Source organism: Copadichromis virginalis, linkage group LG13, assembly GCF_057382275.1.
Source record: "Copadichromis virginalis isolate Kocher_CV1m ecotype Utaka linkage group LG13, C_Virginalis_male_GT1.1, whole genome shotgun sequence".
NCBI classification, from domain to species: Eukaryota; Metazoa; Chordata; class Actinopteri; order Cichliformes; family Cichlidae; genus Copadichromis; species Copadichromis virginalis.
This window is the reverse complement of record NC_140630.1, coordinates 5238705-5264807: the sequence shown is the minus strand read 5'-3', so window position 1 is coordinate 5264807 and position 26103 is coordinate 5238705. Positions and strand designations below refer to the sequence as shown.

The window sequence follows — 26103 nt, the reverse complement described above, 5'->3', positions numbered from 1 at the left end:
TCTGGAATTGTGTGACAAATGTAGGCAGCAGGTGTAGATGGATTACTCTGAGAAAGCTGACTGCGCCGATACAGCACTTCATAACACTCAACAGTCAGGCTGAGTGGGGACTGATAAATGTCAGTGTACTGCCGGTCACTATAGTTAGGCGGTACTTCTCTAATTTATATTACCAGCAGATACAGGACAAGGATGATGACTCTGAAGAAGGAAAACGTCAATTTAATTGCTGACTTGAAGATTTAACACAGGTTGAGTTGTGATTTATCTGATAAATCCATGAACTATCTACAGTTAACTGAGGCTATATCCAGGACATAAATAATTAGCTGATTGATTGTGTTTTTTTTTGTTTGTTTTTTTTAAATTTGTATTTACTTAGCGAGGATAGGTTAATTGGTAACTCTAAATTTCCCATAGGTGTTAATGCGAGAGTGAATGTGCGAATGGTTGCCTCTGTGAGGGTCCTGCACAGTATCTTAGCTGCTCTTCTGGATGGAAACGTTGGATGTTGTTCCTTGGATCTGTTGGAGCCACTGGCCTAGCTTGGGGGTCACTGCACCTAGCGCTCCAATTATCACTGCGACCACTGTTACCTTCACCCTCCACATTTTCTCGAGCTCTTCTCTGAGCCCTTGGTATTTGTCATGTTCATGTTCCGTCTTCCTGATGTTGCTATCATTTGGTATTGCTACATTTATCATTATAGCTGTTTTTCTGCTTGTCCACCACCACAACTATGTTCAGTATGTTAGCTTTTACCAGTTTGTCTATTTGTATGATGATATTTGTGGGTGTTACATACTGTGCAGGGGCCTGTCCTTTCATGATGGTTCCTCCTCTTGGAGGAGCACAGTATGTAACACCGGCAAATAGAAGAAGTGGCTGATATTGAGAAATCCTACCAAGGGCTGGAAAAAGCTGAACTGAAAGACAGCACAGAGGCACTAATCATAGCAGCAATGGAACACGCTCTGAGTATAAGGTCAATAGAGGCTGGAGTCTACAACACCAGGAAAGACCATGGGGTCTTGCCTGGTGGGGTCCTGCCTGGTGTTAGGACATGTTTGCAACTGTGCAACGTCCACTTGTTCATGTCCACTTGCCTGAACTTGAACTAATGTCTAGTAATGTGACTCACTGATTATTGTGTGTGTGATAAAACCATTTCTTTTTCTTCTTCTTCTTCTTCTTCTTATCATTATTATTGGTAGTAGTGGTATTTCATCAGATTTTGTACTGCTATAATGGAGGGATTTTCCAAATATAGAATCTATAAGTATAAGAGCATAAAGTATAAGATTGATTGATTTATTTTCAAAGGAACAATCTTTATAATATTTAATGTCAATATCATGATATCAAATGTCAAATTTAATTTAAAATAACTGAATAAGCAAAACTAAAACCAAACATTTTAAGGACACAATAAAAGTAATGACTCCTGACTGAAAACTATGACTACTAAAACTAAAGCTAAATATACTGAACTACAAATACAAATTAAAGTTTAACAACAAAAAAAAAAAAAAACTAATTAAAAAATGTTGCAACAATGTCACAATTATAATGAGCTAAGTCAGTCATTCAAACTCTTTGTCCTGACAGAAACTAGCCTCCTTAGGTTAGATGGTCTGCTAGCTAACTGTTTATTGACCCAGCTACTAAGCCAAAATGAGTTTGGACACACTTTTTCAACAAATTCTTTTAACTGAGCAACAGTTAGCAGAACAGACACAAAAAATCAAGGATGGTAAGTTTTGTTTATTTCTCTGAATCTGTTTTTTTTTTTTTTTTTGCTTAATTATCACTCTTCAGCTAGCAAATAAGCTAACAGCTAAACGCTAGTGACAATGCTAAATATGTATCTATACAGGCTACTGTATTTTAATGTTTAATGTTGCATCATGTGATGTTTTTTCAAAAATGTTTTTTAGTCAAAATAGCCATCATCAGATGCAATGAGAAGATAAAGAGTGTCACTGAGCAGTATGGAAAGAGCAAAGAGGAACTTGATGAAAAGGTGAAACTGTTGCTAGTTGATGCTAACGAGTGAATTATATATATTTTGTGACCAGAGGCAAAGCCATAGCACTGTTTTTAAGATGCTCACATTTATTAGATTTTAGATATAAACCATTTGGTTCTTCAAATAACCCTTTGTGTGATGGTAGCCGTAGTTTACTGAGCTTAAATTCATCATATATAATGTCTTAAATGATCTTGAACTGTGTTTATTAAATATTTACACACTAGCTGTAAAATCATGTCACAGGGTGATGGAAAGTGTTCACTTGTTGCACTGTATTTTAGAAGGAGCCCCTGTAAATTGGTCTGTTTCATGGTACTGTGATTTATTACATAACAGCTTTATGTTTACACAGCTCAGTGCAAATTTCAGAGGTCCCATATTATTAATTTTCTAATAAAAATTAGTAAAATGTTGTTCCTGGAATGTTTTACCTGGGATGTAACATAACACGTGTGTATGTATAACAAAAATAATTAATATTTAATTTGTTGTGGTTTCCAAAAGGAAAGAGGCCATTCTACTCATCATCACCTTTATAAAACTGAAAAAATACACACATTGTAAAATATGAATAGAAACTGATTAATTAAAAAAAAGCAGACATTGAACTATCAAAGCAGCACAATGCCATATTGAGGAGCTGATCTAGTTTATGATTTAGAACACTTAATCTCTACATTCAATGGCTAATTTCCCCAAATAACATTACTGAGACCTTTAGTTTGTGAGATATAATGCCCCATTAAAAATAATTTAAAAAAAAGAGGCTCTTTGGTTTTTTCACAAATATTGCAAGGATCACACCATGCCCTACTGATGATTTGAAACACATGGCAGTGGTATCTTTTTTTTTTTTTTTTTTTACTATTGAGACTGTTTACATTATGCAGATATGCAGGCTGTGTTTACTGCACAGTGTGTTTACAGCTCTCATGATGTAAGGTCTTATGGTTTATGAGAGCTGTCTTAAGATAATTACAGTATTTATAGGACTTGGAAGCTGATTGTGCTCACTGAAACATGCTGCACTTTAGTATTACAGCAGAAGAAAAGCAAAGCTACTTTCTCCTCTTTAGCTCAAGAAACAGACTGAAATTACACCAAAAGTTATGCCCAAGGCAAGAATCTACCTTCCTACATAATCGCTCTTTCTTTATGTTTATGATATCGATTTAAAAAGAAACCTGAATTGTTGCTGAACTAGTTAACGAAACAGGATGTTTTTAGTTACAGTTTCAAAATAACTCCAGTTATTATGTCTGTCTCTAATAATCAGGTATAGAGTATATACTGATTGTTCCAAACTAGAACTTTGATCTCATTTCACCCCGTCTGGTATCAAGTGATATTGCTCACATACGAAGCATCACCAATCCATCTCCCTCGCTGTACATCTGTCTGTCAGCATGTGTGTCTTGATCATCTCCTGTATTTATGCTTCAGGCTCAGCAGTTGTCTGCAATGAGGCTGCGGTGTGACCTGGCAAAGAAATATGAGAACCAGATGTTAAAGCAAATTGAAGAGCTGCTCTGTCAGAAGAACCACCTCAGGGATCATCTAGTAGGTTGAAGCCTGGATCAATACTTATCTCTCAAATTAGACAGGTTGTATCCAATATGGATACCTCTTCAGCTTTAATAGCTTTAACTTCTTGATTGAATCACAGTACTATATAGAATGACCCGATCAATTAATCAGTGAAAACACAGATCAAAAAAGTGGTACCCTTCAGAGATGTTTGCATTTTCGTAGAAACTGAGTTTGACATTTTAGAATTGCTTGTTTAAAATTCCACAGGTATTAAACTAGGTTATGTAAAAAATAATGTAAAATCAGAGCCTCATTTTAGAAGCAGAATCCCACCAAAAATGGTGGGATTCTGCATTCTACACAATAAGCTCTTAGAGCAAAGATTTTCTTTTTTTTCCAAATGTTATCATAATTATACAGTAACATTAAGTCTGTAGTACCACAAGGTCTGTTAATATTGTTGTTAGAAGTATTTCCCATGATCCTCCTTTTCATACCAGACCAAGATAAAGATGGTGGCTAAAGAAGAGGAGGAAAACTTCCTTCAAGAGATCTCAAGGTTTAACAGTGACTTCAGTCTTAAGGCGAACAGAGAAACAGTCTTCAAGAGCCAAACTCACACTGTGCTCCTGGATCTGGAGAAGGAGGTGGAATCGATACACAAAGGTTGTAAAACACTTTACTGTAGTGTTTTCAGGGAAGACAGAGGTTACATGAAACAGATGTGGCCCTGAATGCTGCTCTAGAAATTATTAGTTATTTTAGAAATGGGCAAAATAGATCTCCAATGCCTATAATTCATGAAAAAGAACGTTTTCAAGGACTCCATGCAGCACACTCTTTCTGCTTCTGTGGGAGTTAAGAGAGTGAGTAGCAGCGAGGTGCTAGTAAAGAAATGCACTTGATTCACTCATCATTAACAAGTGTGACCACCTTAATAAAAACAGAAATTTTGCCAGCTTGCTCGTTTGGAACATTTACCATAATCTTCCCAGGAATGGATGTCCCAACAAATTCACGCCAAGGTCAGATCGTGCAGCGTTTAGAGCAGCGGTCCCCAATATTTTTTGAGCCACGGGCTGGTTTAGGTCTGACAATATTTTCACTGAACGGCCTTTAAGGTGTGTCGCAGATAAAAACAATAAAATAAAACCAGTACCGGTACATAAAAAAAGACGATTAATTCATAACACATGAGAAAAGACCCAGAGAAACCAAGTTAACGATAAAAACCCTTAAAACCATAAATTTCACACCCGAGCCTCAACTCTCGCAGCCCGGTGGGGACTGCTGGTTTAGTGAAACAGCTAAAATTCCTACAGCTACATCTCAGACTCACTTAGCATGTTAAATGTTAAAGTTCATGGCAGTATAATTAGAAAACGACTGAATAGCTATGCCTATTTTGGAGGGGTGTCCTGATTTATCTTAAAGACTATGGCATTGAAAAGGGCTTGAAAAGTTGAACAAACTAAAGAACTTCAGGATCAATGTCCTTTGACCAAATTGTAGATATCTGGCCATAATGCACACCACCCTATTTGGCAAAAACCAATGAAAGCATCTCAGCACGAACACTGCAAACCATCTGTCAAGGACGGTGGTGGAGGGGGGGATTATTTGGGCTTGTTTTACAGCCACCAGCTATCTGTAAATAGTCACTAACATGTCAGGTCTAGTTGAGTATTGATTTAGTCCGCAAGTAAAAAGCCCTAATTTGGCAGATCAGGTGATCTCATTGCCAGCTCACTGCTGGTTGGGAACCAAAATCTCATATCCCGATATAAGATAACGATATAAATCACAAACGATATAAATCACAAAAATTTAACATTTTTTGTAAATTCTGTGAATCTCAGGCAGCTCGACTTGCGTGAAGTGTTTCCAGCTGCGCATCCTTTACCCGGAGCCGAGTGTTTTAACAGATGCATGAAACTATACATTTTTAGACATAAGTTGTAACGGCCGCCGTTTTCTTTGTATTTATTACATGGCGTGCTGTGGGGAAAAGCCTGTTCTAACGTTTGGGTCTAAGGTTTCTTTTTTAGCACCTGGCGGCTCTTTTTTACTCTCATCCGTAAATAATCTGCTCTTTCACGTGATTCAGTTTATTTTGAAAAGTTTCAACAGGATCTTGAGCTTTATTGTGAAAGGTTTAAGTGGAACATAAACAAGCGGACACGCGAAGGTGTTACCGTCGCTGTTGCTAATGACAACGCATAAAAACAGGTGCTTGTCCATCAGTAATGTGGTTATATTACATTTAAGAGAAAGAGAGAACTTTAAGAAATTAATATAGCCACTACAGTGACCATCAGAACGATGAACAAATATTGTCGTAAACAGTTTATTTTGCGACACCACGAAACAAACAATAGTGTAAAATGAAACGCTAGATGTTTTTATATCGTCATCCGATATATATCGTTATATCGAACAGCCCTATACCCTTCTACATATTCTGTTTGCAGATCAATGTCCTGTAAGATTTTCAGGATACTATATAAGCTGTTGCCACACAGCTGCAAGCTGCTTTGCATCCCACCTCCTGCCCAGCTTATCATTTTATAAGATAAGATAAGATAAGATAAGATAAGATAAGACTTTATTGATCCCACAACGGGGAAATTTTTGCGTCACCTCAGCTCAGGTACAGATATATTCTTTTGACTGAAGTGGTCCTGAATGAAATGAATAATTGCTACATCTACTGTGTATGAGCCCAGACATCTCATAGTAGTATAACAGTTGCCTGCTAAATATAGAAATGCAAGAAACTATATCTGTTTAAACACCCAAGATTACAGTATAATCTGTGTTAAGTTGGTTAGTGAGCTCAGGACTTATAATAATTATATAAGCTCACACTCAAACACCTGGCGTTTGCTGCACTATTAATACTTGTGCTGTGAACATATATATCTATTAAAGTGTGGTTAGATATTTAACCACACAAAGGTAAACTAAAGGTTAAATATCAAAAAAGGTTTTAGAAAACAAGTTTAATGTAACAAAGGTTTTCTTGACAGTTTGAAACCAGCCAAACAAAAACACTGTGTTCATGTTTTTAATGTAATCGTTAGGATAACTAACAGCTCTTATACAGGCCTAATATGAAGTAATTTAAACTCAGGTTGTGGCCCCTATGACAACCTTTGCATTATGTATTTGTATTTTTGTCCAGCAGTATACATTCATTATAGAGTTTCTGGTGATTATTACTCAATCCATGAGAACCTTTGCAGATTTATCTTTTCCTCTTCTATAATTTAGAGAAGGAGTTGATGAGCTGCACAAACAGTCACATGAGCTCCATTGCAGAAGAGAAGAGAGCACTCCTGCTTGAACTACAGAGTCTGAATGATATCGACGAAGGTGAGCAGCGAAGGTTCATTTTATGCAAAACAGACCATAGCCATATTTTTAAAAGGACCTCTGTAAGCTCCTTTAATTTTTCCACATGCATTCACACAGCCTTTAACCCAGACCAGCAGTTATTTTATAATTCAGCTGGTCTGCCAAGGCAGTTTAATCTTGAGCCCAGATGTTAGATCTTCTACAACATATTTCTGGCTCCATGAACAGGTTGAGCGGGTGTGCTTGCCGTGTTTTTTAAATCTGAGTTAAGGAGGCTGTACACACACATACTGTAATAAGTCCTTTCTAAGAAGAGGAGCCAAACATTCCATGTCAAAGTAAATCCAAAAGTCCACAACTTTGTTTCTGTCCAGGGTTTTACCACATAAAATCCAAAAGGTGAGGCAGAACAAAGTCCAAAAACCAGTCTGTACATGAAGATAATAAAAATGAAATAAAGACACTGGCAAAACAAAGCAAGAAGAAAAGCTTATACTAGAATTATAAGAAAGGGCTGGAAGTCTTGACTGCCAACAAGACAATCTGGCATGGAACCAATGGGAAAGTGAACACACACGAATACACAGGTGAGTAATTGGCTGATGTAGAACAGGTGTGAAAGAAAACTGGCAGCAGACTGAAAAAAGTTAGCAATTAAATAAAATGTAAGAAAACGGACAACAAATTAAAACAGGAAGTGAGAGAAAGAACGTAACAAAATTCAACGTACCATCAAAAGATTAAGAGTGGAAAGGTAGTTGGTACAGATGACATACCTGTGGAGGCATGGAGCTGAGCTACATGAGAGATTGTGTGAGCTCTCCAGAACCTCACAAAGTCTTAGAGAGTGAGAGGATGTCTGAGGAAAGAAAAGTGGTGTCAGAATTAATCATTTAAGATTGTCATTTATCCTTAGAAATATATATCCATTCGTATGCTGATAAAAATCATATCCTTATTAGGTCTGATAAGATTCTGTGTGCACTTGTGTACCATGAGATGAGAGGAAGCAGTCTCGATGTTATAATTCTATTATAGCTTTTGAAACCAGACTGTCCTGTTCTGTTTAAAAGTGCCAGAGTTCACACCTTTAAATGTGAGTTTGAGAGTTTGAGATATGACCTATTGCAAGTTCCTGTTTTTATAGTTTAGCAAGATGCTTACTTCTGCATACAATTTAAGTTCACTGAAAGGTCATATGTCTATGTATAGAATGGCTGGAAACACACACACACACACACATACACCTGCACACACACACAGAATACAGACACTGATGTTGCTCAGATATGCCTGTTTTAAGAATGTCACGTGTATTTGTAATTGCATATTCATGAATGATTGCTTGCTGACAATAAAAATAACTGTAGCGAAGGAATCAGTTGAAGTTGGTCGAGTTCAGGTGAAGGAATCTTTTCCTCAACTTTGATTGACTTCCCTCGCGAGCCACAAACACAGAGAGTGCCTTCTTGCCTTGTTTTGTCGTGCAGTTGTTGGTCTCGTGTTCCAGCGGGGTTTGTGCCTAGATAAACCCAACAAGTGGTGTACTGGTTCAGGCTTTCAAGAACAAGGGTGCTGTAGCTGTAGCTACTACAGAGGAATAAAATTGATGAGCCATATCATGACGATATAGAATACAGATATAGAATATAGTTATGATATGGTCTCAAGACAGGAACTGTGTTACTCCATGAGTAAGTCATGTATGTATGAGAGAATGAGAAGCACAGACTGGCTGCAGTGGACAGTTTTTGTTGTTTTTAACATTTAGTTTCACTTCACTACAGAGAACTTCTTTGTCTTTCATGACTTTGGTCTTCTTTGTGGCAGGAGCTTAACTAAAAGATCGACAAACACAGAAGCGTAGCCCACATAGCTGTTTTTGGCACTGCCCTCTTGGTGAGGGTACACAGCTGCATGACAGTCTGCAAGCTCTGTGTAGGACCAACACACAACCATACCAGTCCCTTTAGAATAAGAAACTTTAACAGTTGTAGTGTTGTATAATCCAAACCTTGTTCTGTTGTTTTAACCGTGTAGCTACAGCATGTGTCTGTCTTCCCTGAGTGACGTCGTCTTATGTTTGATTTATTACTCCTGACTGCAGACCTGGATCGGCAGCTGAGTGAGGCTGAAGCAATGACAGAATCTCTGAGATCGGAGAGCCAGCTTGTCAGTCAGAAACCTCTCACTGACAGCTCCTGTCTGAGGTGAGTGCTGGATAACTGTCTGGATGCTGAGGCAGGTTTATGCATTTGGACACATAGATGGAATCTACAGTACCAGATTTAATTGCAGTTACATCATGTCACAGAATAATCTTTGGGAGGTCCAACACAGTAAATATTACAGATAAATAAGACATAAAAGAGCAGAATTACATAAAAACACAGCATTAGGCTTCTCAGCATTTCATTAACAATATTTCCACAGATTCCTGGCGTTTTAAACATTCCTTGCTGAGCAGCTGTGATTTTTAATTAGTTGAGAATTTTGTTTTGTGAATGCTGTCGGAGGACTCGGTGTTCAGAAGCACAACCGCTGTCCCCTCTCTGCAGGACCCTGTGGTTTTCTTTAGTGTAACTGCAAAAAATTCCATCTCAGTAGTGGTATTATCAGCTTTGGTCATTCTTACAACGGTAAATGTACTTAAGAAAAAGACAGACGAAAGAAATGCTGCAGAGCCAAGCATTCTGGCTTTTAAATTAAACTGTTTACAAATGGGAGATCTGGATCATACCAAGAAGGGCTGAATAGACCAGTAAACCCAGTTCTTGTCTTGCCTTTTTCTCCGTCTTGATCCTGCTGGGTAGAGTCCAAACATAGAAGTGTAAATAACAGCACATTAAGGCCATTTGGTTTAATTAAGGCTTTGATCTGGAGTTTATTTCATTTTGTCAGCAACTGGAGAAAAACAACCAACTGAGGCTATTGTGATTGATATATTTATTAATGATGACAGTGTAAAGCTTAGCATTCAAGCTAAGTGTTTAATCAGCTTTGGTTTTAGTGGAATAATAAATCATGCTTTAACCACAGACTGTATATAAACGATGGGCATAGTAATGCATCATGTTCATTTAGTAAATTGCTGCATTTACAGTAAAATAGATGTTAAATCAGGGTATGATGGATATTTTGAAATCTACAAGTAGGAGCCTGCAGTTTCCCATCGATCTCTGCTCACCGCATTTCACAAAGTGCTTAGCTCGAGGTGCCAAAATGGAGTCTGATCTCGTGTCTGCTGTCTGTGGCTTTAACTGGAATAATCTATAAAGGAATTCAAACACACTCATACATGTCACATGTAGAAAACCATGTTACACAGAAGTCTGGTTTTTTTAGGTCACTTCAATAGTTTGGATTTCTCTAACAGTAGTTCTTTGACTTTCAAAGCAAATGAAAAGTATTGAATCTGTTACCATTAAGGCTCCTCAAAGTCAAGTCAAGTCAAGTCAAATCAAGTTGGCTTTATTGTCACTTCAACCATATACAGTTTAACAGTACACAGTGAGGCGAAACAACGTTCCTCCAGGAACCAAGGTGCTACATGCAACATAAATTTACAACATAAATTAACAGAAAACACTAAACTAGCTAACTAAGAGGCCTAGTTAGCTGGCTAGCAGAGACAAGACAGACTGACCTAACATAAATTACAACATAAATTAACAAAAAAAAAACAAAAAAAAAAAACTAACTATCTAACTATCTAAGGAAGACTTTTTTTTTGTTATCAGACAGCAGACAATAAAGCGCACGTGCAAATGTGCAAACAGAGCAGCAAAGTGACAGAATGATAGAAAAACACAACGTAACTTAATAATAAGGTTTTGTGATGATGAGTTGAGGTAGTGGAGGAACAGTAAACATTCCTTAGTGTAGCAGCAAAAATTAGGAAGTACAGAAGTTAGTGCAAAAAGTCCAGTAATAATATTGTGCAAAAGAGCATTTACAGGTTGGTGTGTACGATGGTTTGGTGGTGTAGGTCAGTGTGTTTGCGCTTGTGTTGATTAGTCAGTCCAGTCTCAATGTTTTGAGGTAGTTGAGTTAACCTGAGTGATAGTGTGTGTGTGTGTGTGTGTGTGTGTGTGTGTGTGTATCAGTCAGTCCCTTTTTGCTGAGGAGACGGATGGCTTGTGGAAAAAAGCTGTTGCACAGTCTGGATGTGTGTGCCCGAATGCTTCGGTACCTTTTTTCAGATGGCAGGAGTGTGAAGAGTGTGTGAGAGGCCCAACAGGCTCAGCTTTCCGATCAGTTGTTGGGGGATGATCGTGTTGAATGCTGAGCTGAAATCTATGTACAGCATTTGGACGTGTGAGTCCTTCTTGTCCAAGTGTGTCAGGGCAAGATGGAGTGCAGTGGAGATGGCGTCGTCCGTTGAGCGGTTATGGCGGTATGCAAATTGCAGTGGGTCCAGTGAGGGGGGCAGCAGGGTCTTGATGTGTCTCATGACGAGCCGCTCGAAGCACTTCATGATGGTGGGTGTAAGTGCAACGGACGGTAGTCGTTGAGACAGGACACAGAAGACTTCTTGGGCACGGGGACGATGGTGGTGGCCTTGAAGCACGTGGGAACGACGGCACTGCTCAGAGAGATGTTGAAGATGTCGGAAACTTTAGGGAGACTGCTTTGTCAGATACAGTTATTTCATCATTCTTTTATCTTCTAGTGGGTATGAGCTTTATTGTCATGACTCGTGCTGTGGCAGGCAGAATGTAGGACCCAGATGCAGGACTTGAAACGAAAGGTTTAACTGAAGGAGGCAGCTTTAATGGCTGTGCAAAACTCAATACAAAAAAACATAAATAAAACTAGAAATATATAAATATAAAAATAGAAACTTTGGAACTACAAACTAAAACTAGAAACTCAGAAGAACCATTTAGTGATAAGGACCAAAAAGGCACAGCAAGACACACAGCAACATAAGGTAATGACAACACACGGACAGACGAAAACACAGGGCTTAAATACACCAGGAAGTGACGAGGGAATTGGAAACAGGAGGGAGACACAGCTGTGACTAATCTGACCAAACGAGACAGGGTGGAAGCTAAACTCAAAACAGTGAACACAGGACACGAGACCGTCAAAGTAAAACAGGAAATACAAAACAGGCAATCCAGACGCAGACTTGACAAGGAGACACGGATGACAGAGAAGACCGAGGAGATGCACGAACATAGAAACCAGGAAAGAACAGACAAGAAAACATAACTGACTTGACACAGAGAACACAAGGGAGGCACAGTAACAAAACCTAAGATCTAAAAATCACTAAAGTATAACCAGAAATCACTGAATCAAATAATATTAATAAACAAAAACATAAACACTGAGTCACCAGACTCAGGACCGTGACATTTTACGGGGCAGGGATAGCTCAGTAGGTAAAGTGGTCGCCCCATGATCGGAAGGTTGGCGGTTCGAATCCACTTAACGGCTACCCTGAGGTACCCCTGAGCAAGGTACCGTCCCTACACACTGCTCCCCGGGCGCCTGCTTAGTGGGCTGCCCACTGCTTCACTGAGTGAATGGGTCAAATGCAGAGAAAAACAAGTAATTTCCCCATGGGGATCAATAAAGTATCCATTATTATTATTTATAGCATGACATATTGAACTCTGTTAGTATCATCAAATGTTATCAGGGCCTAAATAACAACAAAAGGAGGCACTGATCATAGTAATTTTCACAGCCAGAGAAAACAGTCAACAGCACAATATAAAATTGAGGGCTGACGAGTTGCTTGAGAACATTAGATGACTGTTTTAGTATCCTGTGTTCAGTTGGTGTTAAAAAGCTAACATTAGCTACTTGTTAACAAGTTGCTACAGTTAGCCAAGTCACTTGGACACTTTCAGTGTAAAATGACCTGAACACTCTCAGAAAGCTTCTGAGCTTAGCTTCCATGAATATAGCAGCTTAAAAGTGACATTTCCCATATGGAAAAGATATATATAAATCTTATAAAGTTTGTATCTGTCTTGTGTGAGACTTGTATGAAAAGCATATAAGAGTGAAAACAGATATAAGATCCCGTGAAAATTTATATAATGAAACTTGTATGTTTTGGATACTTACTAAAAAAATATATGAAAGTAATGAGAAAGTGGCCACTTTCATGAGTAAATCATGTAAGCCTTATATGATTTACTCATGAAAGTGGCCACTTTCATGAGTAATCACATATAAGTTTTTACTATCTCTTTTCCATATGGGTTGTTTGAAAGAGGACCAAACTCGTGCTTCACATGTAGGAAAGCTAAGCATCAAGATCCCTCTGTGCTCACTGTTTTCTCTGTCCGTTATATTACATTGTTAATAGTTGTTAATCGGTGCAGTTCAGTATTCAATTATAAATATGTGGGTGTCACAGCCCTGGGTTCTCTGTTTTTGAACTCCTAAGTTGTGTTGACGAATAATCGTCTTTAGCTTGATTCTTTGTTTATTTATTGCGTTGTCACTTTGGTGCTTCTGTTCCAGTTACTTTGGTGTTTATAGTATTTGTTCTGTCAGTTAAACGTGCCTCCCCTGTGCTCCCCATGTGTAGTAAAGTCTCTGTCACTTTGTTAGTGCTCCCCTTTTAGTTATTTCCCGTATTACTTTGATAGTCGTTTGCTTTAATTTTAGTTTACTTTTCGTGTCTCATTGAGCCATGAGCAGTTCCACGTCACCTCCTGTGGATTTAGTTCCTTGATATGTCATACTGTTTCTCATAGTTCCTGCTGTTTCTGATTTTTCGGATTAACCTCTAGTGTGTCAGATGGTTATTCATGGAGTTCCTGTCTGGACATTTTGTACCAACACATCCTTCTCCATTGAATAATCAGTCTGTGTTCATCCTGCTAAGATATTTAAACTGAAATCCATAGCCTTTGATCCATGTGGTTTTCATTTAGCCTGTCTTTGCTTTTCAGTTTCTTTATTCTATTTTTCATTCATATTTCCATTCAAATCTTTCTAACGATGTTGTTGTTGTAATTTAAATCTGTTTTTACTTTGTGCTGTAGCCGTAAAGCTACATGTCTTAATGTTTCTTATTTCTCAGTAAGTACAAGAAAAATATATACATGGATTTTTTTCCCCTGTTCTGTCTGACAGTGTAACAATCAGAATTGCTGTCTGAAGGCCAAAGAAAGGCCAATAGTGGTCTGCGTCATAGTTATATTTTATTAGAATTTTATTAGGATTTCTTTATTTTGGATTATTACGACCATAACTGACAAGACTGGGGATGGAAAAGAAAAAAAAAAGAAAGAAAGTGAAGTTGGAGAGAGAGTTAACATAAAGACTGAGAAAAAAATAGCAGGGAAGAAAAGAAAAGAGGAAAAAAAAATGACAGCATGCCATGCCAAGCGGCTGCCAGGAAGCAAACCAGTACACACCCGAGCACCCAGCCCCGGACACCGGGAACCACCAACGCAATGGCGGGTTGGGGCACTGGGGTAACCTGAGATGTGCTTAGAAGAGAAAGAGTCTTAGACCTGACCTGACACATAGGCATAGACAAACAGGCACCCACAGACACAAACACGTATTCCCTTCCTTACGCACACAAATACAAGAATTGTGAATACTTAAATATAAAACTAAACACTAAAAAGAAGCGGCAGAAAGCACCCGGAACGACATTTAGGACAGAGATGTGCTCCCATTGCAGTACAGATGGACAGTATACAGTATAGATGCATGGCATAAATTACATTCTTTCCTACAGAAACGTATTGAAACAGGTTCACCCTGTTGCTACATTGAGAGACGTCCTTTATTTAATTAAAGGTTGGAGATCAATAGTGTTCCAGGAAGGAAGGGTCATTGTTGTTGCTGATGCTGCCAGTTTGGATAATGTCCTCTCCACAATACCACGGATCAGTTTTGTTTCAGGTTTTGAAATAAAGATATTAAAGAGGAAAGGAATAAGGGCATGTAAAAAAACATTTGCTTCCCTTTGGTGTGCTTTATTTATATTTCTCTATATATTAATCTTCATGTGCGCTTCCTTTTTTTGTTAGCCCACCTTTTGTCTCTCGCTCTCTCTCACTCTCTCTGTCTTAGTATCATCTTAAATCATGCATGTGCGTGGCATGTCCTGTTCATCCATCAGCCTCATTAAACATACTAGGTCCTTCATTACCGCTGGGCTTATTAGCCCCGGGAAGTGCTGAGGATGTAGCTTTGGCGGAGACACCCCCTCCTGTCGTAGCCATTCTTATGATCATCCATTCTGAACTGAAACCATCAATCCTGTCTTTAGCCACTGCAGCGTCTCTTTAAAACGCATATTTAACTCTCCGCTTATTGATTGTTGGAAATTGAATGCATGTCAATTTGAAAGAGTGCAAGAGTCATTTAAAAAGTGTTCAGTGTGCAAAACAGTGGCTGCTGGTGCAGACTGGACACTGTCACAATAGAAAGATACTTGAAATATGCACCTATGTGATTGGAATCGATTATATAAGAGCTGTATGTATTTTATTATGTGTCGGATTTTCTTCACTGACATATTACTGGCAAATTATTTATGAGTGTTCATTTAAAGATGTCATAGCTCTGTAGAGTTCCAGTAAAAGCCAGCAGAGACCACCAACAGCCAAAATGCCAAATGAGTATTGCTTTAGGGACATTATTGCGTCGATTGAAGCACAGCCTGGTCGCCTTAAAAATCGGATTTGTAAGTTCCAGAGAGAAGTATAAAGTTTAAAATGCGTCTGTTGGTTTTCAAACTGTGAAAATGCAATTTTAGGCAGGCTGTTTTATTGTTTCATTAACTTCCAATAAAAGCAGAAACGGTTCGTTCGTCTTCAATTCAGGTGTAGCTCCACAACTGCCATAACAGTTCAATCACAGCCAAGGCGTCACGCTGCGTGGATCAAAGTCCAATGGTTTATCAGAGACAAACTGAACTGAGTAACACAATTGTATGTTTATGAAATTATAGTGTGAAATATTAACTCTGCTGCCATAAGCGCAGACTGCTTTCAAAGGCACAAGAAGAAGTTTGTTTCAGTCTGTAACTGAGGAGCAGCAGTCCATAAAGTTCACATATGTGATTACGTTCAAGTGCATTTTTGATCTGTCTTTATCTGATATACTTTATGTGATTGCTTTGTTTAAAACTTGTCATTGTTATTACATTTCTTCCAAGATATTGTTGCAAAAGTGCTAATTTTTAAAACTTTACAGTAGTAACAGCTTCTTTCTCCCTTTTATTCTAATCTTAGGTTTAATTAAGCAAACACTAGCAGAGCACGTTAAAACTTTCAGTTTACACATATCACAGTGAAACTTGCCCAGTTTTAATGATATTAAGGCAATAAAATCATCATCACAACTTCCATTCATTATATTTTTGTAAATGCATTTTTTACACATGATTAGGACTTAATATTATGTCCCCAATAGCAAAAAATGGTTCATCATCATCATCATCATCATCATTTATTTATTTATATAGCACTTTAAAAACACACCTGGTAGACCAAAGTGCTGTACAATACTAATATGCACATAGTAATAAAACCAGACATAGCAATAAAGTTAAAAAACAATAAAAAATTAAAAAAATTAAAAATTTAAAAATTAAAAAAAAAAAAAAATATATATATATATATAAAATAAAATAAAAATGTCAGTTACCCACAGAGTTAAAAGCCAGGGAATAAAAATAGGTTTTTAATAAAGACTTAAAAACTGGCACTGATGCAGCCTGTCTAATATGGAGAGGAAGGTTATTCCAAAGCATCGGCGCGGCAACAGAGAACGCTCGGTCTCCTCTAAGTTTCAGCCGTGACTTTGGGACCGAAAGCAGCAACTGCTCAGCTGACCGAAGGGAACGAGTGGGGACGTGGGGCTTCAACAAATCAGACAAATAAACAGGTGCCAGACCATTTAGAGATTTAAAAGCCAATAAAAGGACTTTAAAACGGATCCTGAATTCAATTGGAAGCCAGTGTAAAGAGGCCAAAATCGGAGTGATGTGATCAAATTTTCTTCTACCAGTTAAAAATCGTGCCGCAGCATTTTGCACTAATTGCAAGCGTGACAAAGTGCCCTGCCCAACCCCTGTTAAAAGAGAATTACAATAATCTAAACGTGAGGTAATAAAGGCATGAATAACGCTTTCCAAGTCACGCTTGGAAAGAAAGGGCTTAACCTTTGATAAACGTCTGAGGTGATAAAATGCTGATTTTACCACCCCGTTTACATGGTCATCAAAGGTGAGTGCAGAATCAATTTTAACTCCGAGATTTGTGATCGAACTCTTTAGTTGGGAAGTCAAAGCTGCAAGATCAACATCCAGAGTATGAGAAGAACGATTTGGGCCAAATAAAATTGCTTCTGTCTTCCGATCATTAAAATTTAAAAAGTTGTTTGCCATCCATGCTTTGACATCAGTAAGGCAGTCAAGCAGAGGTCCAGTTGGGAGACTATCAGAATGACTAAGAGGTAAGTAGAGCTGGCAGTCATCTGCGTATAGATGGAATGGCACTTTATGCTTTCGGAAAATCGCGCCAAGAGGCAAGAGGTACAATGAAAACAATAACGGCCCAAGAATAGATCCCTGTGGAACACCCCAAAGCAGAGGGGCCACAGAGGATGAAGCCGACCCCAACTTAACACAAAATGTCCTATTTAAAAGATAGGACTTTAACCACAAAAGTGCCGAACCAGTAATTCCCACACCGTGCTGTAAGCGGGAGATCAGCAAATCGTGATCCACAGTGTCAAATGCAGCTGTCATGTCCAACAAGACCAGCACTGCATATTTACCACGGTCTGTCGTTATCAGGATGTCATTCATAACTTTTACGAGGGCTGTCTCCGTGCTGTGGAATGGCTTAAAGCCGGACTGAAAGATTTCTGACAATTTAGAGTCATTCAAGTAGTCCATCAACTGAGTATAAACAATCCTTTCCAGAATCTTACTAAGAAAGGGAAGCTTAGAGATGGGTCTAAAATTTGATATGACTGAACTGTCTAAGCCTGGTTTCTTAAGTAAAGGATGTATGACTGCATGCTTAAATTCCCTAGGTACTTGACCAGACAAAAGACTAGTATTAATAATGTTCAGAATATGTGGTCCGATGATAGGAAATACCTTTTTAAGAAAACGGGGAGGAACAACGTCATTTGGAGAGCCACACGGTTTAGCATTCAACACAAGTTTCTCTAAATCAGATAAAACAATTGGTAGAAAAGCAGAGAACAGACTTGAGCAAGAACCATGCATGGCTGGGTCAGCAATAGGTAGAGTCGGAGGTCTCAAACTAGCAACCTTTTCCACAAAATAATTAAGAAACTTATTGCACATAACCGCAGAAGAGTGCAAAAGAATATAGCCTTCCGGATTAAGTACAGAATTTATAGTGTTATATAGAACACGAGGGTTATGCGAGCTGGCAGCAATAAGTTGAGAAAAATAGGAGTGCTTGGCAGCCTTTACTGCTCTCTGATAGACTTTCCAGCTAGTCTTAAGAGCTTCCATAGAGACGCACAGCCTATCTTTTTTCCACCGTCTTTCACATCTTCTACATTCTTTTCTAGCGGCTCTGGTAAAATCAGTTAGCCAAGGACTAGCCTTTGGCTTGCATTGTCTGAATATAAAAGGAGCGACAGCGTCGAGGACAGATTTACAAGCAGAATCCAAAAAAGAAACTAATCCATCTGAGATGGACAACTCAGGAGGATAAGAAATAAATTGGTCAAACAATATGGAAAACCGCTCGGCAGTATCTGAGCCAAAAGCACGATAACATCGAGCAGGTACAGCACGCTTAAGAACAGGATTAAAAAGAACAATATCACATAAAATAGGCATATGGTCAGAGAACACCGCATCCTCGACAAGTACGTTTTGGACAGATAAACCATGTGATAAAACCAAGTCCAGTGTGTGACCACGTTCTTGAGTGGCACCTTTAACAGACTGAATAAAGTTAAAAGAGTTCACTAAGTCCAGAAAGTCCTTAGCCAGGGGCTTCCCCGGGCAGCAGACGTGTATATTAAAATCACCAAGTAAAAGGATCTGGTCATACCGTGATGCACAGTCAGCAAGAAACTCTGAGAACTCGGATAAAAACTCCTTGTTATATTTTGGGGGCCGATAAACAATCGCACACAAGAGTGAAGACGAATGGCCCAGTTCACACAAACAGAGTTCAAAACTGGTGTGGCGTGTTGATGGGGATAGCTGCTTAAAGTCAAGATGTGCCTTAAAAACAACAGCTAGCCCTCCTCCGCGACCAGAAACTCTCGGAACACTAAAAAAGGCACAACCAGCCGGCAGTAATTCAGAAAAGGCACTTAACTCACCGGGTGGAATCCAAGTTTCAGTCAAGCAAAGAAAATCCAGTGCATGGGAAGCGAAAAATTCCTTCAAAATGAATGTCTTATTTGCCACCGATCTGGCGTTAATTAATCCCAACCTGAGAGGAATTGGCTCGGGAGCTTCCGAGGCAGCAACAACCAGATCCACAGGTCGGAGGTTTGTTTGGTCCACTCCACGCCAACGCAGATGTCGGAGAGGAGAGGGTTTTGCAGAACCCTTCTCGAGAGATCCCACAACAGGAACCAAGCAGGAGTCCACCGGGTCCAAAGCACGCAACGGCACCAAGAGTAGCGGGCAGGATCGACAAATTGAGCGAAGCTCATGAGGAAAACAAGAGATCCTGAGTCTCAGTTTGACAAGGCGACCTCCACGGTTACCTCGTCTCCTGCGTCGCTTCCGCACATCCAGTGGCAATGGTAAGGAGCGCCAGTGAGGTGGTGTTACTTCCAAATCGGGAGGCAGAAAGCCTTGGTTGTCATTTCCAAACCGAGCTAAAGCTTGGGTAGATGAGCCTATTTCCAATAATGTCTGGCGATCATAAAACAATGCAGGGCTGACATGTTGCACAAAATTGACTAAAAACAATAAAATAAAACAAATAGAAGAGAGCGATAGACGGCATGCCAAACACACAGGCGCCATCTTTCCATCCATTTCTCCATTTTTTCCCGTTCATGGTCGCAGGGGGCTCGGGCTGGAGAGACAGACAACCACTTACACTCACATTCAGACATATGGTCAATTTAGCAGAGATTCAGATCATTGGTTCACCTGACATGCATGTCTTTGGACTGTGGGAGGAAGCTCACACAGCCACAGGGAGAACATGCAAACTACGCACTGAGAGGCCAGTTAAAACCCAGAACCTTGTTACTGTGCCAAAGGTGCTAACCACTGGACTAGGTCACCTACTAACTGGAAGGTTGGCAGTTCGATTCCAGTTTGCATGCCAAATATCCTTGGGTAAGACACTAACCCCATGTTGCTCTCCGATGCATCTATTAGACTGTGAATGTTAGATAGAAAGTGTTTAGAAGAAGTTGTGTAAAGTGCTCAGATTGAGTAGAAAAGCGATATTTAAGAACCAGTCCATTTACTAAAAAATATAAAAAATAGTCCCATGAAAATCTCTATATCGTTGTTGTTTTATGTGTTCAAACTTTTCTTAAATGTTCTGATTTTTCTTCGGCCTTCACCACATTTAACCTCCATGTTTTAATCAGCAGACTTTTAAAAACAGTTTGACATGAACAAAAAACTTTTGGGCTGGATTCCTGACTTTGCCCCTGGACTGGCGTCACACTGGGTTGCGTGCTTTCACTCCTACCCTTTGTGTCCTGTATCAGAGTGGGTGTGGAAGCAGGACCATTTAAAAGTATGCAGATGACTCTGTTAATGTTAGACTTTACCTGACCACGCATATCCTTTGCATTATGAGCTTCAGTTTCTTCTGGATAAACACAGTAAAACCAGCTTTGTTCCTGTGACCATCACTCAGATGAACAAATGATAGTTTTTGATATCCTACATAAAGCAGTGATTTTGGATTTATCTTCTAATTATATTTTATTCTTTATATTTGTCGTCTGTGTTTGTTTTGAAAATGTGCATGTGTGGATGGATGACTCACCTGCTGCAGACGAAATCTGCCTACGAGTACAAAGTAATATGACCCTGGCTGAATATGCAGATAAGGCGTCATCTGTCTAATTCCTCTCTTTTTATCATTTAGAAAATGTTGTCCAAAAAAATCTGCTCTTGCAACATTTTTAGGAATAGAAAGTTCTATAAATCAGAACATAGATGGGACTAAAACGTCAACTCTGAGTCTGAGGAAAACTACTTTTTAAGAAAACGTGACCTTTAAATATGTGGAGTGAAAAATTCTGCATATTTCTTCTGGGGTAAAAAAATATCATGTGTGTGTAGCAGCTATGATTTCCTAGAAAAAGAGAACTAAGCAGTGCGTATACATATTTGAGCTAAATAAAAAGTCTGGATTTCCAATTACCGTATTTCCCGGACTACAAAGCGCACCTGAATATTAGCCGCACAAGCTAAAATCAGGGGAAAATCCTGTTTTGTACATACATTAGCCGCACCTGACTAAAAGCCGCAGGTGTTTCAATGTTGACTTATCATATGTAAGAGAATATGCACAAAGGGAATTGTCAGGAAAGAGATGGCTGTTTGGAGACACACCCCTTTTATTAATATTTTGAAAAACAAGTTATGGGTACATATTTGCACATGTAGTACATAACAGTAACCTACAGCACACCAGAAAAATAGATTCGGACTACCTTTTAGGCTCAGGTGCAGTGACACGGCTTTAACAAGAAGAAAAGTCAGTCATTCACCATCTTTCTCTTCTTCCTGCGCTCTAAAACCACCAAAGTCCTCTTCTCCAATGTCGGAAACGAACAGGCTCAGGGTGGCTTCGTCATCCACTCTCCGCTTCTCTCCTTCGTTGTCACTTTCAAAACCAAAGAAATCCTCGTAGTCAGTGTCAGAGTCGAACACCCTCAGAAGGGCCGTGGCGGTGTCCTCCTCTCCATCATGCAGCAGTCCAGCCCTTCAAAATCCGTTGGTGATCGTGGATGTTTTCGCACTTTTCCACGCTGTCAGAATCCACCGGTGGAGTTGGGCATAACTTGCTTTTCGCAAGTTTATCACCGCTCGTCATCCACGCCTCCCGCTGAATGCGTAGCGCTACTTTGAAGTTTGTTTTTCGCGCTACTTCGTACGGCACTACGTTGCCTGGCGGACGGACATGTGACTAACATACCACTCTTGAACCCCGATCCTTCCGCCAGGCAACGTAGTGCCGTACAACAGCGGAACAAACAAAACAAATCGTCTTACGATATCACAAAAATCATGGAAAATCCATAGAAAAGCCGCACCTGACTAAAAGCCGCAGGGTTCAAAGCTTGTGCAAAAAGTAGCGGCTTATAGCCCGACAATTACGGTACTAATTGAATTTGCACATCAGTAGTTCGGCTTTAACCAGACTAAAAAGCTTTCTGCTGGTCTCAAAATGTTTCTTTCTTTCATTGACGCATTCCTTCTGCATCTGTGTGTCCTCATCTTTTATGTCTCTTCTCACCTGCAGCCTAGCACTTTAAAGCAGCCAACCCGCCTTTAAAAATTTCCATTTGAATGATTTTGGTGTGAGAGAAATTGCTACACTTGATTTATTGCTGTCACTTCATTTTATACTTAGAAATTCGTCCCTCGTGGTCTTCTGTTCATCCTTATATCTGTGGAACAAGCTCCAGGAGACATTACTAAATACACAAAACAGGGAGAATGCAGTGTTGACTGCAGCTTTGTGGAGGAGCCGCAGAGTCTAACATTTTAGGCTGTGAGTGTTTGTGCTTGTCTCTACACTCCTCCTCTTCAGCTGTGACATTTGTCATACATGGTGTACATTTTGAATTAACAGCGCACAATTATGCCTCATGCGGTTTAGTCACTTTTATCAAGTACTGCAGTCCCTCGGTCTGGCTTCATTTTCTTAGTGTGCCACAAAGGTTACATCATGCAGGATCTGCTGATCACAGAATGATCTGTTACCGGTTTTGGCAACAAGGCGTTGGACTTCTGAGGCTTCCACCTCTGAACGCTGCCTGATACATAGAGCACCAGAGCGAGGGTTACCCCAGTGACTCATTGTAGCTGAGCCAGTAGATGCTTACTGGCAAAAGCCTCCCCAAGGCCAGTGTGGGGCCTGGTAACCCTGTCCTGGGTGAGGTATCATGGACGATTTTTCTCCTCATCATAGCTCTGAATCTAAGATGGGTGAGGCATTCAGTCATTTGGAACAGGGTTAGGTTACAGAAGGCAAGGCAAGGCAAGGCAAGGCAAATTTATTTGTATAGCACAATTCAACAACAAGGTGATTCAAAGTGCTTTACAGAGACATTAGAAACAAAAACAAATAAAAAGCATGATTTAAAAGCAAACAAACAAACTAACTAAACACACACATTTCACACCTGTTCGCGCGATCTGAACCCTTATCGTAAGGGGAGCTACCAGTCCTTCTGTGGACGAGCTACTTTCTATTTTAAATTCCCTGAATTTAAAATACTCTCTAGACCCAGTCTAGACCCAGTTGGGGAGCTACCCAGAGCTCTAAACCCACTTAACAAACAAACAAACAAACAAACAAACAAACAAACAAACAAAACAGTATATAAAATCAAAACAGATAAAATCAGAACAGTAGATAAAATCAGTTTTGAAATTTAAGCTTAACAAACAAACAAAACAGTATATAAAATCAAAACAGATAAAATCAGAAATAGATAAGATCAGTAGTTAGTGTAAGTTTTGAAATTTAAGCTTAAAAGTGTGGATTTGGTGCTTTATTCAAATGCAGCTGAGTCAGTCATTTGGAACAGGGTTAGGTTACAGAAGCTACTCCTCTACATCAAAAAGAGCCGTTTTAGGTATGCGTCTGATCAACATGCCTCCTGTGTGAGGTGTTTTGTGCATATCCAACTAGAAGGAGGCCCAAGAGCAGACGCACGGGAGAGATTATGCCTCTTAGCTGGCTTGGGAATGCCTCTGTGTCCCCCTAGGAGGTGGCTGGGGAGCAGGAGGTTGGGCATCTCTGCTCAGACTGCCCACACTTTTCCCTGCTGACCCAGATAAATGGCAGAAAATGGATTGGTAGGATCTGTTTCAAGATAATTCATCAGTTTTTAACTCATGTAAATGTATTGTCAGTGGATGCTGGGATACAGTAAATTGTAAATTCCTTAGTTGAACCATAGTCCTAATCCAGTAGTGAAATTGTTTTTGTGTAAACAAACAGTCACCGAGTCAAACGCTGTGATTTATGTTGCACATATAGTTACAACACCTCGCTCTGAACATTCATCTGAAATGTCAAACAGTCAAGTAAACTCAGACTTCAGGGGAAATCTGTTTAACAGATGGCAGCTATTGTGTTCATTTTGTTGTTTTTCAGAAAGCATTTGAAATATTTTGTGCATGTGGATTCGGTGTTCCCACCATTATAAATACTAGAGGGAAAATTGTATTATGTTATGTATTTCTTTTATTTTGGACACAATAACAAAGCAAAAGTCAATATAATGATAAAAACAATATACCAGAAAAAAATAAGCAGTTTAAACTCTACATGCAAAAATGAAGTTTATCCAAATGTTATGTTTTGTTACTGACGTGGTTTTATTTACTTGCCAGGCTGAGGAAGGAGCTGGAGATGCACAAAGAAGGACAACTTGAGCATCTGCGAGAGGAACTAAGCTCAGAAATTCAAGTTGGTGGCTTTTATTTAAATTATTCCATTTATTTTTTTCCCTTTTTTAGCATGACAGTCATACACAGATGCTGTCAAATTTGCTTAGATGTTTTGAAAGGTAGTTGTGGGCAAACTTCCAAATGTAACACATGAGCTAAAATGCATATCTTTATTCATTTGCAAAACATTTGTCATTGTCACATTTGTTCTTTGTAAACCTATTTTTTTTCCTTTCTTTTTTAATTGCAGAAGCTGGACAGCAGCCAAGGGGCTGAGAAGTGTTAGGTTAGGCACGCTGATAATTTGCAAAGTTTATCTTGTTTGTCTTGTGTTCAAAAACAAAGATGCTGATTTACAGACGGTTAGTTTCTGCTTCCCTGCTGTCTTTATTCTTCTTTATCTCCTAAGAGTCTTAACTAAGCCCTGGATAATATTTGTTTTTCTATGTGTGGATTGAATATTTTCTTTCTGTTGGTCTTTACACTTTTGTGCCCATTTCTGAGAAAAAAAAAAACAAGTTTATTAAAATGTATGAATCCTTTTTTCCATGTGTCTAATCCTTGCTTATAACACCAACAAGTTATATAAAAAAATATGATTCTTATTAATGTAACTACTCACAAACACGTGCAAAAAAGGTATTCAAAGTTTTGTCCCAAAAGTGATTTTATATTGCCCTCTAGTGTATAGAATATGGTATTGCTACATTCCAGTCCAATCAGATCATGCCTACTGAAACAGCGGTGAACAGACATTGCATGATTGTTGTATGCATTTTATTTTATTTTTATTATTTATAACATTCATCATATCCTGTTCCCTGGATACCTACCTATCTAATGCTGCCTTTTTCAGCTTAAGTATGCTCTTTACCACCAGACTGAAACAAATACATTTTTTGATTTAAAAAAAATGGCTGCAGTTTTCTCCCAGTTAGCTATAGGATTGTTAGAGAGGACAGCCACTCATCACTGGTCCAACAGTAAAGTCACAATCATAATAAGGGTTCATAGACGAGGTCTGTTCAACACAAAGATTAGATAAGCTGAGGGTTAGGGCTTTGAGCAAGGTTGCCATGCTCTTCCATTTCTAGCTGGGTAATTAAACTTACTGATCAATAATAAATTTGGAGTACATGGGTAAATAAAAGTTTTACTGAGTGAGTTACCAGCCAGAAAACACAGAAGCTTAAGATGCAATATTTAGGCTTTTGCCACCCAATGGAAGCTCTGTGCAATTACAATTTACCACCATTAATCATTCAGTCCACAGACAGTTATTTCCTTAATTGATAATTAGATGGTCTGCCAGCTTACACCAGAGGGTCGTGCTGTGGGGCATTTTCTCTCTGATTAAAGTGACTCCTACTAGAATGATGTGGAATGTCAATGGCTACCTAATGAGATCCTGCAATCTCATTTTGACTTTTTAACCTCGACCCCGGTGAGCTACATCTGGATGCGTCTGCAAAAACTGAGAGCAGACAGAACAGCAGACAAAGCAGTCCATTTGACAGGGTGGTTAACCTCATTTTAATGGCTGCTCTCATCAATATATGGCTGTCAAGCACAT

General features: G+C 39.1%; 1 protein-coding gene across 1 annotated transcript; it reads left to right on the top strand.

Annotated features, from left to right (window-relative positions):
- Window positions 1-1576: 1576 nt before the first annotated feature.
- Window positions 1577-25072, top strand: LOC146695113 (coiled-coil domain-containing protein 172-like). The gene is made up of 8 exons (XM_085477015.1): window positions 1577-1753; window positions 1938-2023; window positions 3476-3592; window positions 4063-4228; window positions 6836-6937; window positions 9027-9129; window positions 24474-24549; window positions 24781-25072. The coding sequence occupies exons 1-8, from the start codon at window positions 1675-1677 to the stop codon at window positions 24814-24816; spliced, it is 765 nt and encodes a 254-aa protein (XP_085333141.1). The 5' UTR covers window positions 1577-1674; the 3' UTR covers window positions 24817-25072.
- Window positions 25073-26103: the final 1031 nt, after the last annotated feature.

Coding starts and splice junctions, on each gene's coding strand:
- LOC146695113 (XM_085477015.1), top strand. CDS start 1,675: ATGAGTTTGGACACACTTTTTCAACAAATTCTTTTAACTGAGCAACAG. Junction 3,593..4,062: donor ACCACCTCAGGGATCATCTA/GTAGGTTGAAGC, acceptor TTTTCATACCAG/ACCAAGATAAAGATGGTGGC. Junction 6,938..9,026: donor TCTGAATGATATCGACGAAG/GTGAGCAGCGAA, acceptor TCCTGACTGCAG/ACCTGGATCGGCAGCTGAGT.